The sequence below is a fragment of the Echinococcus granulosus genome, assembly GCF_000524195.1.
Source record: "Echinococcus granulosus chromosome Unknown EG_S00113, whole genome shotgun sequence".
Lineage (NCBI taxonomy): Eukaryota > Metazoa > Platyhelminthes > Cestoda > Cyclophyllidea > Taeniidae > Echinococcus > Echinococcus granulosus.
Genome location: NW_020170493.1, coordinates 219,732 through 232,430, shown reverse-complemented (window position 1 = coordinate 232,430; position 12,699 = coordinate 219,732). Strand labels below are relative to the sequence as shown.

Genomic DNA, 12,699 nt, shown 5'->3' with positions numbered 1-12,699 from the left:
CTTGGCCTGAGGGCCAACTCACCCGGTATGGTACAATGAACAAGTCGAAATTGACTTTTATTAAGACCAAGGGTTAAACAACCATTGTATTACTTAGCCCCTCTGCTCTTTAGGGCGTCGTCTCCCATGCTTCCCATGGTCAATGTCCCGCATCAACTATCACAATGCATTTAATGCTGTAAGAAAACACTTACGGGCTAGCCGTGCCATTTATAGGATTTCAAGGCACTAGGGAGATACTTGATTACAACGTCACTGATCCCCTCGGTAATTTATTTGATCTGGATTTTCGTCCACTTTGGGAAATTGATCTAGGAACAGACTTGTTCTGGCCATCATGCACATTTAAAAATAAAATTAGCAACACTAGCCTAGAGGTAGACATGGTTAAGGAAAGATGGGATGTAACACAGCTCCGTAGGGAAAGGGTTTTGCATCTGTTTCTCCTAGCCACGTTGATCCCAATTCCAAGCTGCCGCCCTACATCTATTAGGGCTCTCTTTAGCTAGTGAAGGAATGAAGGAGGTATTGCAAATTCACTTTATTTACAGCTTTATGCACGTACGGCAGGGAAAGCCTGCAAAGAAAGTTTTAGATGGTTCGCGGCTGGTGTCGCTTCAGCTGTTAATATCTTTCCCATAGGACACGGGCCTGGAGAAGATTTCAAAGATTGACTTCGATTCCAACCCATTTGTTTGGGGTAATCACCACTCTCTTATCTATAGCGTATGCACTTCTTCCGCCTCGTTGTTAAATTTCAGGATGGATATCACTGAGGATGGGGTTCGCTTTCCGCTGCCGACAATGTAGCACCCCGAGACTTCCCTGATGATGAAAGAAGACATAATGCTCCGACAAAACATATACAATTGCCGTACAGAAGGTATTTGAGCTTCTGGCATATCAGGAAGGCCAAGTTAAAAACAGCTCTTTACAAAACAGAGGGTCAAACAACAATTTTTTACAATAAAAATTACACAGGGGTGAGTTTTGATCAACAAATTGAAAAATAACGCCGCACCAGCTCAATTTTAACACCCGATATGCTAACTTGAATATATTAGGCAGCAGTGCTGCTTTTTCAAAAACAAAAGACGGCAAAATAAATATATATTGTCGACATAAAATGGGGCTCAGGGCTACTGGCATGGTTCTGAGACCAAGCCGTCAAACGTCGCCAAAAGCGTGAGTTAAATAAATCGTATTATATTTGCTTGTTGAGAACGAGTAATCCAAAATTTCAATGGTCGCACCTATATACAACGTTGTGCGGGCACCTCTACGGAGATAATCCGTCCTGCATGCTTTCAGAAAAAGTGTTGCATATAAATTTCACATTTTGGGTGTAAAGTGCTTTTTAATGAATAGCCTAAGCATCACACACTAATAAATTATTTATTTTGGTCAAATAAATGATTAATTTTCCTCTCATTTTGCGATCAATAGGCATCGTTAATACCAAGTGTTTCCCTTTATTATTTTTAAAAAGTACAGCAGATGCTATAAAAATAGGGATGCTTGCTTTACGATTCATTAAAGGGAACTGTCATTATTTTCCAAAGTATCATATTTTTTTCGCTGCAAACTAATGTACTGTAGAGAAACATACTTAGCTAGAACAGGAAAAAGGTGGGAAGACCCTGATTGATGGAAGGGTGATACATTCTATAATGACTTTAAAAATGCTTCGGCTATTGATGGTCTACATGCAGAACGCGAGCTTTGTGTAAACACTTAAATCAAGTATTTGTGCCATATTTTCTCAAGTGAACTCAAAAATAGCAGCAGATGCTCCTCTTTTGCGGTGCCAGTGTTTGCAGTTCAACCTTGGAAGCTGAATTTTAAACGATTTCGCCGTCAGCTAGCAATGCAGAGCGCTTTTGGGTCGTCTCTAGACGTCGTAACAAAACAAAGTACCGTAGAAGAACTTACAATAGCAGCAAGTAGAAGGGGTGGGAGATTATTTTGTAGGAGGAGGCTTGTAGATCACTTCCCTGGCCTTTGTACTCTTAGGATATCCAGGCCGATTTGGTCTTTTCATATTTGGGAGTTAGGGAATGGGTATAAATTTAGAAAGATTTGAACATGAAACTTTTGTTCGGGTTGACAAATGTTGGCTGCACCTTAGTCACGAAAGTGGATTCGCTCTCCGCCTCCTCTCTGAAAGGTACATTTAAGCAACAAAAGTATTACAATCAGCTTTCCGATTCTAACGTAACAGGGCGAAAGTAAGCCCCGGAAACTGAAGTGCCAACCTTGTCAAACATACTTTCAAACGAAAATTGCACCTTTCCTTTTAATTAACAGTTTTAATACAGTTCCAAATTGTACTTGAACAATAAATTATGTACGGAAAGCTGGTTAATGCAACCTTTTCTTTGCAAATGAATATTAGCCCTTCCTGTTGAATTAAGGAAACAAATTAGTCTTTCAAAGAGGCATTTCGAAAAAGTAGTAACTACGAACTTCATATACTAACCGCGTACTTCTAGCAACCATGGAATAATATCAAAAAATTGAGTAGTGGATAACTAAAAACGTTTGTAAAACGCTCCAAGACAATAATTTGCACATCAAATTTTCAACAATTTGGAGAAGACGGGAAGTACACAAATATTTGTACGTGTTTTACGGCTTTTAGGATTTAACCTTGAAACTGTAACCCGGACACCAAATAATTAACTCTACTTAATTTATTATTTCTAAGAATGGCATTGCCATTTCTGCCAGGGAATGTGTTCAACACTAAAGCAAGTATTCATAAAAGCTAAGATGCACCCATAGATTGGCAAAGAAAAATTCCATAAGTCGCATTATTTTGATAAAAGTATGGGTGCAGTCAATTTCTATTATGATAACAAACCGGGAATTGGCGGTGAACCGTTGCCGGGTCAGAGAATTGATCCACCAAAGAGCAGGTATCCTGATGGACATGGATCAAGTGCTCCTGCCTGGATAACCTTTGATAAACAGGTCAAAAATTCAATTGATTGTAATCTTGAATGTTTCCAACACACTTTAAGAATTAGAACTATCACTCTAATTAAAAATATGCGAGTCAAGATCGCATAGACTTGAATTTTAGGTCACATTACATAATATGCAGTGTGGTGTTAACAGGTTCTCTGCTTTGAAGCATACTTTCAACAAGCGGTTCATGAAAGTCGTGATGAGCAGTACCGTGTAAGAAGGTGCCAAGTCCTTTTCTACCTAGAGGATGATACAATCCAGGTTACGGAGCCTCGCATTCAGAATTCTGCCCTACCACAAGGTTTGCCGCCTTTTGTGTTTAATACGGAACTAATAATATCCAAAACAGCGTCTTACCTTTAACCAAATCTTTGCTTACAAATTAGAAACCACATTTCGAGCTTTAGTTTTGAGAAATTTTCCAGAATAATAATCAACCTCTTACTGAAATTTCAGACAACTTATTTTGCTTAAGCGGCTTATAAGACAACAAAATAAAATCCTTCATTTCCATTCACCAAAGACTATTATAATGGCATCCTTCAGCTCAAATGTTGAACCCCGAATCTAGGCACAATTGTGCGACGCCATCGAATTCGCAAACCACCACCGTACGAAGGATGCTTCTACACTGTGGATGACTTTAACGTGGGCATGGATCTTGAACTCTACGGGCGTGTCTACCGTTTAGTGTCATGCGACAAATTCACCGCCAACTTTCTGCGCAAACTCGGCGTTCGAGTGAATGAGCCAGAGCCCATTCCCGACGACCCCTACACAATTCATCGCATATCGGTGAGTTCAAGTTGACATTTTGCTATTTTTTGATGCTGATCTATCCCAAAGAAAAGAAGCCCTCTGTCGAATTCGGTGGATATTCACCAAATAAAACGTGGTTGGTTAACTTTTAGGTACAAGTGAGAGGTCTCCATCCATCACTTATGATGGACGTATCTGGGGAGGGGGGTAGGAGTCCAATAAGTTTCCCCAGCTATTGACCTTCATTTTCAGGTCTCTGACGCGATGCAACCACGACGTCCACATGAACGTGTTGATACATTGCGTCAATTCCTTAATCACGATCGCCACGTCTTGCGCTTCTTCTGTACGTGGGACGACACTGGCAGTCTCTACGGCGATGTTCGTGACTTTGTACTTAACTACTTCTTAGGTAATGCAGCATTATTAACGAGGGTAGATGAGCTTTGAACACCTCTACGCCAACATTTACCGCTTCTCCCTCCTTCTTTTTGCCCCAGGTGATGACACGATTGAGATACACGAGAGAATATCCGCAAATTCTGGGCGCGAATCTGTACCCTACTTTCTGCGACGCCAGAAACTGCCTAAAGGCGTTCCACCACTGCCCCTGCCAGGAACTGTCAGTAACCTAACCATCCTAAACACCTTGGGGACTGTACAAACCGGTAGCAGACACATGCTAGATAGCATAAAGCTGGGGACTCAACAGCCCGAATACTACACAGACGCGGACCTCACTTTGGGTGCCGTACTGAATGTTTTCGGACGAAAATTCCTTATTTGTGACTGCGATGAATTTACAAAGGAGTTTTATAGAAAGAAATACGGCGTCAGTGAGTGAAACTTGCTTTTAAAACAAGTTTTTTTATCTCACATTACTCGTACTCGACCATAAATAAAACTACCCGCTCTCATTAGTTAGCAGTGGACAAAAACACTTATTTTACAGTACGCGTCTATTTTAGAAACCTTTACTCCGGTGTGCCCCCCACGAAATGAGTGTGGCTACACAGTGAAGCGGGAGAATCCGCCCTACAATGGCTGGGGCTCGGACGAGGACTCCTTGGCTAACTGCTACAATCTCATTCCACGTCCGCCCAAGAAGACGTTCGAAGAAAGCTGCAGTGTGGACGTCCTCCGCTTTGCGGCACATCTCATCGCGGGAGTGGACGACGACGGTATCTGTGGCAATGTAGAGGTTACCCGAAGGCGAATCTTCGTCATCTCCTGCTTCCTGCGTGACAACACCTTTATGGTGTATGAACCTCCGGTCGCCAATTCCGGTAATATCATTGCAACTGGATTTGTTATCAGTGGAATTAAAGTTGAGAGGGATTTCCGTTGACGTGATCCCGTCCAGGTTTTAAGGGGGGAAAGTTCATGGAAAGGCGCAAAGTTATGAAACCCGGACAACCAATATTCCGAACTCATTTGCCGAGCTATTACGCACCCTCCGACATCTACATCGGCGGCCAGGTAGTTTTCAATAACTTTGTATTTGAAATCTACGGCGCGGATGAACACACGCTAGCCCACATGGAGGCTCATCCCGCCGAATTCCCCTATGCAGACGCGCAGGGTGTGTTACGACGTCTACGACCGCTTGTGGAGGGACGGGAGGAGACTATTCGTCGTCTGGCCACGGAAGCCGATCCGAGCGGAAGTGGAAGTATCGATTTTGCTGAATTTGGATGCCTTGTGCGAGAAATGTTGAAGGATCCCAGTGTGGAGTCCGTGTGCGTGGTGCCTCACGAGGTTGTCACACTGGCGCGTCATTATGCTCTCAAGTGAGTTGGGAGTGATGAGCAAGGCAAACAAACTGATTGCGCAACCAGCAGCCGATCGAATAGAACTTCATTTAAGCACAAATTCCTTTTTAGGGTACCAAAAGAGACCAACTACATGGCGGTGGTGGGGATGGCTCAACAACAGCTTCGAAAAGTCTCCTTTGAGGCCTTCCAAGAGATACTTGACGCCTGTCGATATGAGGACTTGGAGAACACCGGCAGTATAGATCGGGCTGTTTTAAGGCGAATTTGCAAAGCCAATCATCTACCCTTACCCGACGACATACTACTCACTCTCATGGAAATGTAAGTAGTATGGGGCTTGCCTCCAAGAGCTAAATTTATTGGCGATGGATGAAGAGATTTTGACAATCCAGCAATTGACACAAAAAGTGATGAGCAGTACCTTGCATTTTAGATCACAAAACTACGACAATGGAATGGTGTACTATGAGAGTTTCATCAATCAACTAAACTGGTGCTGCAATCCCGTGCCTCCAGGCACGGTGCCATGCGAGTACTCGGGCAACCTTGAGGTTGATTGGCCAGCGTTTATGAAAGCTGGCAAGGACGAGGGGAAGAGAGGTGGCTGCATCAGTGCATTTGACTCGTTCAGTGGGGGGAGGGTTAGACACGTCGCCCTCATTGAAGACCTAATCAACCTGGCGAAGTGCTAAGCAGGCAACAACTTGACCGCTCCCCCCCACTCACCCCCTATGAATAGACTAGGGGTATATATTGTAAGGTTTTTTAAGTGGCACACCAGAATAGAGTTAGGCAAAAAGAAAGTAAAACGCCTTCGCACAATGCATCCAAATAAGCATTTTCTCCTCTTTTGCACATCTGACCCATAATACTCAAGTGGCAAATAAATAGTCGGTTTCGTGGCATGGAAATATGCCACTTAGACTCTAACCTGTACCACTTAAATTGGCTGGAGAGTAAGGGACGCCTGCCATTTCGAATAGATTTTAAAGTCACAGGAAATGGGGCGTCAAATTCGTGTCCCTACTTATTGTCAAATAAGTAGCACATGCCGTGGCTTGAATTTCCCATCTCACTAATACTGCTTGGTGCGGCTGTCATAGGAGTAATTAGGGAGGCTCGTGGGTAGTGCTTTATCCATGGTAATTTCTGTCCCCCTCCCCATTATGTGGCGACCGCCTGTCCTGTCAACTTCGCATTGGAGCTTTGTCATTGTGAGGTAACGGAAAGGGTCAGGTGATGCTTTTAAGGTGACGTAGCGGTTGTACCGCCCTTAGTCCGACCATCTGTAGGTTAATTTTGCTTTAGAAGGTGAGAAATTTTGCTAGAAGAGTTTGATAATGTCTACTGATTACCATAGGTAGTGTCGCTTCTTGAGTTCTAATTACACAGACAACAGATAAGGATTAATAATTTGGGTGGGGTGTCAGCGGGACAGATAAACCGGGTCGCCTTATCAGAGCAGATGTAAAAGCCCGCGGAAAAGGGTAAATTTTTCACTTCTCTGTTCTCCCTTACATACTACTTTAATGAGGAACGGTTATATAAGTAGCCCAGGACCTGTCTCCTCGTCCGGTGCCAAATCATAAGAGAGGAACTTCAAAATCCGTCTTCCAAGTTTTGGATTTACGGACGATCGACCTTGACCAGTGCAGCTGCGTAGAAGGGCTTTGGATGCGATGGTTGGCATTCTTACCCCCCGCTTCCCAACAAGGCGCAGGCTTACGGAAACACCTCAGCCTGCCTCCAAAAGCAGAGAATGCAGCCCCTGTTTCCCCCCTCCCCTCCCATCACTAGCACTTTTTGTCCGACATATAGGGATGTCAAATGTTAATGCCACGAGTAAAGGTGATAATAACCCCTCTTGGGGGAAGGAGCGTATGGAACTAAGCTCTGGTGGAAGAAGTCATAAGCCTGCAGAGATTTCGTTTTGCAAGAGGGGGGAAGCTACTGCTTCAATTCGTTGACCTGACACACCTCTGACGGTGGTCTCTCTCCAGGCGCAGTCACACGCCCGAAAAGCAGGGTGACAGATGGGAAGTGAAATTAAGGGAGAAATGGCGGCAGTGGCGCCCTCAGAGGTTAAACACCTTACAAAAAAATAATTGAAATTTGCAGCCATCTTGTGCCTCTCTGGGATGGAGATGTTGATCTTTGCCCAAAAATGGGAAAGCAATATCTCTAAAACAATTGTGATGCAAAATGGAGCAACTTTGAAAGTACCTTCTCCAGAATTACACACAAAAAAATTACTACAAATTGCGGAGAAAGGGTTAACAGTATCGGTAGATCACGGGCGTGAATAAGAACACACTCACACTTACGTAAATTCCTTCGTAAGATTTGCCTCTTTTATGTGTCAAGGCAGAAGACGCAGAGTTGAGCCAAAACAGAAAGCGACTTATTTAAATTGACAAAGCAAGCAAACAGGCTACAAATTAAGCAATTGAAACTACGAAGAAGAAGGAAAGTAGTAGAAACGCGTTTATGAGTGTTATTTGTGTCTTTCTGTATATTCGCGGAGCGAAAAGGTGTATCGTAAAAAGAGTACACTTCAATTAAATAACCAGGAGAGAAATTCACTACTGCCGCTTGCAGTTTTTGCCGCGTTTACCGCCTGCGCATTTCTTGCCTAAAAGGTGAAGGACGTGTCACGCCTGCTACTTATGGCATTTCAGTAGACGAACATTAACAAAGCCCATTTGATAAATGGTAGACAAAAGACGGCAAAAAAGTCATCACATAAAAGTCCTACCGCGTTTCCGATCGTCTTCAACAGAGCGGGGTTTCTGAAACAACAATTTGGTAAAGTAACAAATGCACAGTTTTTACTTCTTCGTTTGGTTCGGAAGAGGAAATGGGCCTACCTTGAAACGCCGCCTCTTCGGCTTTTGGCTACCTGCAAGAGATAAACAAAGGACACGTTTTTTTCCCAAACTCATCTAAGGGTAAAATAACAAAAATCTAGCGACAAAAAATTCGACATCGTGAGGGTGCGTACGCGGCTTCAATTTGCCTCGGTTAGGGTTGCGTTTGCCGCCCTTCTTGCCGCGGTGTTTTTTGGATCTGCTGTCAACTTCCGTGTCACTAAATAGGGAAAAAGTGGAAATTTTTTTGACGATTACACAGGTGGTTATAAATGAAGTATCCCCCTACCCTCCTCCTTCTCCGACCTGGAGGTCGTGAGGCCTAAAAGGAGAGAATAAGAACAGCTTATAAGCAGTCCACTGATCGTGAAGGCTCTTTCCGTTCCGGTTTTAGTTTGTACGGCTGAGGGGTCACTATAACAAGTCAGACCAGCTCATTTAAATCCATTTATCACCGTCTGTAGAGGTATGACTTATTGACGATAAACAACCGATTCAAGGTTACTGCATTGCTTTTCTGAAAAAAAGTGGTGAGTCACTGAGAGGGATTTAAGGCCACACTTGGTCCAAGCAAGTTAAGGCGAATTCGCGCATGACCTTGTGCCGGTACATATCCTCCCCTCCTGTCCGAATTTGGGTCGGACAAGCTGCAACTTAGGACGAAAAAGGGGCCGATGCCTTTCCCCCAGTCTCTAACACCTTCGTTTTTGTGCCTTTCAACAAGGATGGTGGAAAAGAGATTATGGTAGGAGGTGGAAGCACTCACGCCTTGACCATTGTCGCCGCGGGCTTGGCTTCAGCCAGCTCGAAGCAGGCAATGAGGGCGACGACTGCCAAAGCGCATAAAATCCACTTGCGCATTTTGCTGTTCAAATTAAAAGAAAAAAAAACGAGATGAAGAACGGGAAAATGATTTCAAACCATTGCTCTGGCTGAAGCGCCGGTTACTATGCTAGCCTCATCAATTCGACTCCAGTATCTTATCAAAAAGTCAGTAATTTCTACATTTTAAATGCAAAGCGATTGTTTTAAGAGATGATTTTAACCCAGTCATGAAATAAGCGTTATTCTGCAACCGATTTGTTTGTTTAATATAGTTTTGGGATTGTCCTGAATTAAGGGGGAAAAATTACTTCAGGAGAAGCAAATTTTGCTTCCAACAGTCATACGGGAATAGCGATAACTCTTCAAAGCCTCGTAATGACAAAAAATGCCCCATCTTCAAGTGGCACATAGCATTTTGGATTATTTTTTTGGCAGCTCTTGAAGCACGACATTTATCCTCGTCTACTTCAGTTGTAAAATAGCTTTTATAGTCAGTAGTTTAAGCTCCACATCGGCAGAATTGCGGGTGGCACAGCAACCCTTACACCTGTAAAGCTTTTGCGGTCATTGTTTGAGAGAAAAAGATGCTCCAGCACTGTTCAGACAACCAAATCACCGGAATATCGGGCTCATGTTCCTAGAAAACACGAGAAGTTTTCCCCAAAATGATAAATTCAAGAGAGTTAAAGAAACAATTTCCATACGGGAAGGAAAGCTGCATCTCATGGAATTTACTTAGAGGAACATTAAGCGACTCCAACTGTTAAACGAGTAGATAAATTGCGTAAAACAAAAATTAAAAATAACATCCACTTTAAATCACAGTTTCTGCTAATAAAACCGTAGCAAAAAAAACTGGGTTTTTAAGCCTCCTCTAAATTAGCAGATTAAAATGGAATGAGAGAAAAGCGATTAACAAAAAGCAGGCACCGGATACGCGAGGTCTGACAACGCACCGAAAGACGAATGCAGTCTACGATGACCCCCCTGCCGCGAATAGCGTTTACGAGGCTTCGTATCCGATACTTGAATTGGCCGCACGCCATGTTTGACCAATGGGAGAGCGAACTTAAGTGTGCATTGGCCAATAGGCGTGGGAGTCTTGTTGACTGGTGCATTGACTGACTGTCGCTTGTTTACACTCCGCCGAGATGAGAATGACGTCGTTGCGTGCATTCGGCTGGTTGGAGGGAGAGGGGGGAGGGCAGAAATGACGCAATACCTAATTGATGAATTCTCGACTTTGCAACATCAGTAGCCCAACCAAGTTAAAATAAATACAAAAATGGCAGTCCTATGCCCAAAATTTTCCGATCACACCACGGCGTGGCGAGCATGGCAGCGGATGACGCCAAAAGCCAGCGCTGTGGGGTGGTAAGGTGTCACGTTGTCGGACCCAACGCTAGACGCGAGCTCTCGCGTCAAGAGCGTCAACACAATTACCGCGCGCTGTAATTTGTGCACAAGCATTGATTTATTGATTTTTTTGCACGACTTACGCGACGAGTCAGCCATCGATCGATACTGATCGTGCTTTTTGGTAATTTTAAATGACAGCGGAAGCAAATTTTAAAGCAGACACGTTTTTTAGCGCAAAATAAAAAGTACAAATCGCATTATGCCATTTAAATGCGCTTAAATGTACTTAAAAATGGACTTGTTTAGCAATTTCGATTGGCAATGGCGGTTGTAACTTTGCCACAAATAAAATGCATGCAGAAATTCAAGATATGGATGTTAGACATAAATTCCGCAATGCTTATTTCTGCCATTATTTAAAAGTGGTGGTGATTTTATTTTGCCAGAAATCGCGCCGCTCCACGAGACCATTTTTGATTGGTTAACTAGCATTGATCGATCCAAAGGGTCCACCCTTGAAGGTCCCTCTCGTTCGTTCAATGGCAAACAGCCTTTAGGGGGGGGGGGGAAAAACAATGGCATTTGACAACAAAAACCCACAAATTACAGCATTTTGGCAAATCAAAGCGACTGGGGGAAGAAAATTGATCATTTTATCATTCTGGATCGGAACAATGAGAGAGGGAGACACGTGGTGAACAAGCGGTGGAACTAGGGAGGGTTAAGGAATTACTGCTTATCTAGCGCACTGGCTACCTTTGCAACTAGGCCTTGTAGCCATTACCTTCAAAAAAGTCGAACTGAGGTAGGGAAATCACTTAGGTCAACCCGAGTTGGGGCTTAGAACACAAAGGGGAGGTTTGGTTAAATCCATGTGTACTGATTCTAGTTTTCCCTAGCCATGTACCACGCTGATGGTGCATATTTCTTCCTTGAAAGTTTTCATTGGACCGTAGGTCAAGCAGTTAAAGCAACGCACTTGATTTGGTCATAGAGTCCGCATTTATTACCCTCCAAAGGTCATCAAAGTGTGTGTGGGTCAGGGTCATGTCTTAGTAAATGGTCTAATTAAGTGAACAAGAGGAGGAAAAGGAAGAAGTAGGTGGAAGTCTTCAAATAACGACTAGCCGTACGAACAACTTTAGTGACACTTCCGACCGTAATGCGCCTTTCCCATCAAAGAGTGTGCTGTTGTCATTCTTTCCCGTAAATAAAAATTTGGGGGACCCTTATACCTCATCTTGGATACCTTAAACCCGTGTAAGCTATCATGGGGTTGTACAAGGGATGGAACTCTCTGATGACAACAACAAACACGGTAACCATCTTATAGAGTCACGTCATCCCACATTGATCCGAGGAGTTAAACACCTCATTAAGTCGACGGGGTGTTTGGACAGGAGAAGTCGGGAATTTCTGACTGCATCATTTCAAATGACGAAATGTGGGCAGAGGAATCCAAACTCTGACCTACCTTTAATCTAATTGGAGGAGGTCAAGGTCACATGGGTTATTGCACATGCAATCAAAGTCGAGGATGTAAGAAGGCGGAGTGTGGCAAAATACATATTTCATGGCATTTTCCGGGTTGGTGGTATGGATTACTGAACAGTTGGGAATATCTCGGATATCCAGTACCGTCTCTAGTGACATTGAAGCGGTTATACTGGTAAAATGTCAAAAGGTCAATTGACTCTAAAAGGTCGCGTGGTCATCTAACTTCCTTTAAAACGAAAAAGGTACTGTTGCATCATTTAATAACTGCAGGCTAAGTTGATTCCACTCACCCATCTGATAACTGTGGAGGGGATGGATGCGACGATTGGTCTTGGATCTACAACAACAACAGTCGAGGGGAAGCTCTTCCAGGAGGACAAAACAAAATGCCCTAACGCAAGGTAGAACAAGGCCAGGAGAAATATCATTTTTCATGGAACAGTTCTTCGCCGAGAGAAAAATTCTACATTTTGGAGTGGTTAAACGTCAGGCGGGGAAGCCACACGGCCTTAGCTCCATTTATCAACTTTTAGTGACGTTAACGTTTGACAAGCACACAGTCACATGCTGAAATGGAGTAAAGAGAAGTGAAATAAATCGGCGAAGAAGCAAGAGGAGGGCCGTCCGTGCATTTATCCATCTACAAA

The 12,699-nt window shown here is 43.5% G+C and overlaps 2 protein-coding genes across 2 annotated transcripts; one reads left to right on the top strand and one right to left on the bottom strand. All coding sequences in view use genetic code 11, as the record gives it.

Annotated features, from left to right (window-relative positions):
• Positions 1-2,829: 2,829 nt before the first annotated feature.
• Positions 2,830-6,196, top strand: EGR_08644 (EF-hand domain-containing family member C2; the record flags this gene model as incomplete). Its single annotated transcript, XM_024497893.1, has 9 exons — positions 2,830-2,973; positions 3,121-3,271; positions 3,542-3,765; positions 3,982-4,141; positions 4,230-4,565; positions 4,698-5,015; positions 5,093-5,519; positions 5,613-5,825; positions 5,938-6,196. 9 exons carry the CDS (start codon positions 2,830-2,832, stop codon positions 6,194-6,196), a joined length of 2,232 nt encoding a protein of 743 aa, XP_024347718.1.
• A 1,890-nt stretch (positions 6,197-8,086) lies between these two features.
• Positions 8,087-10,242, bottom strand: EGR_08643 (hypothetical protein; the record flags this gene model as incomplete). The annotated part of the gene is made up of 7 exons (XM_024497892.1): positions 8,087-8,136; positions 8,260-8,293; positions 8,372-8,403; positions 8,506-8,591; positions 8,661-8,693; positions 9,138-9,236; positions 10,127-10,242. The coding sequence occupies 7 exons, from the start codon at positions 10,240-10,242 to the stop codon at positions 8,087-8,089; spliced, it is 450 nt and encodes a 149-aa protein (XP_024347717.1).
• Positions 10,243-12,699: the final 2,457 nt, after the last annotated feature.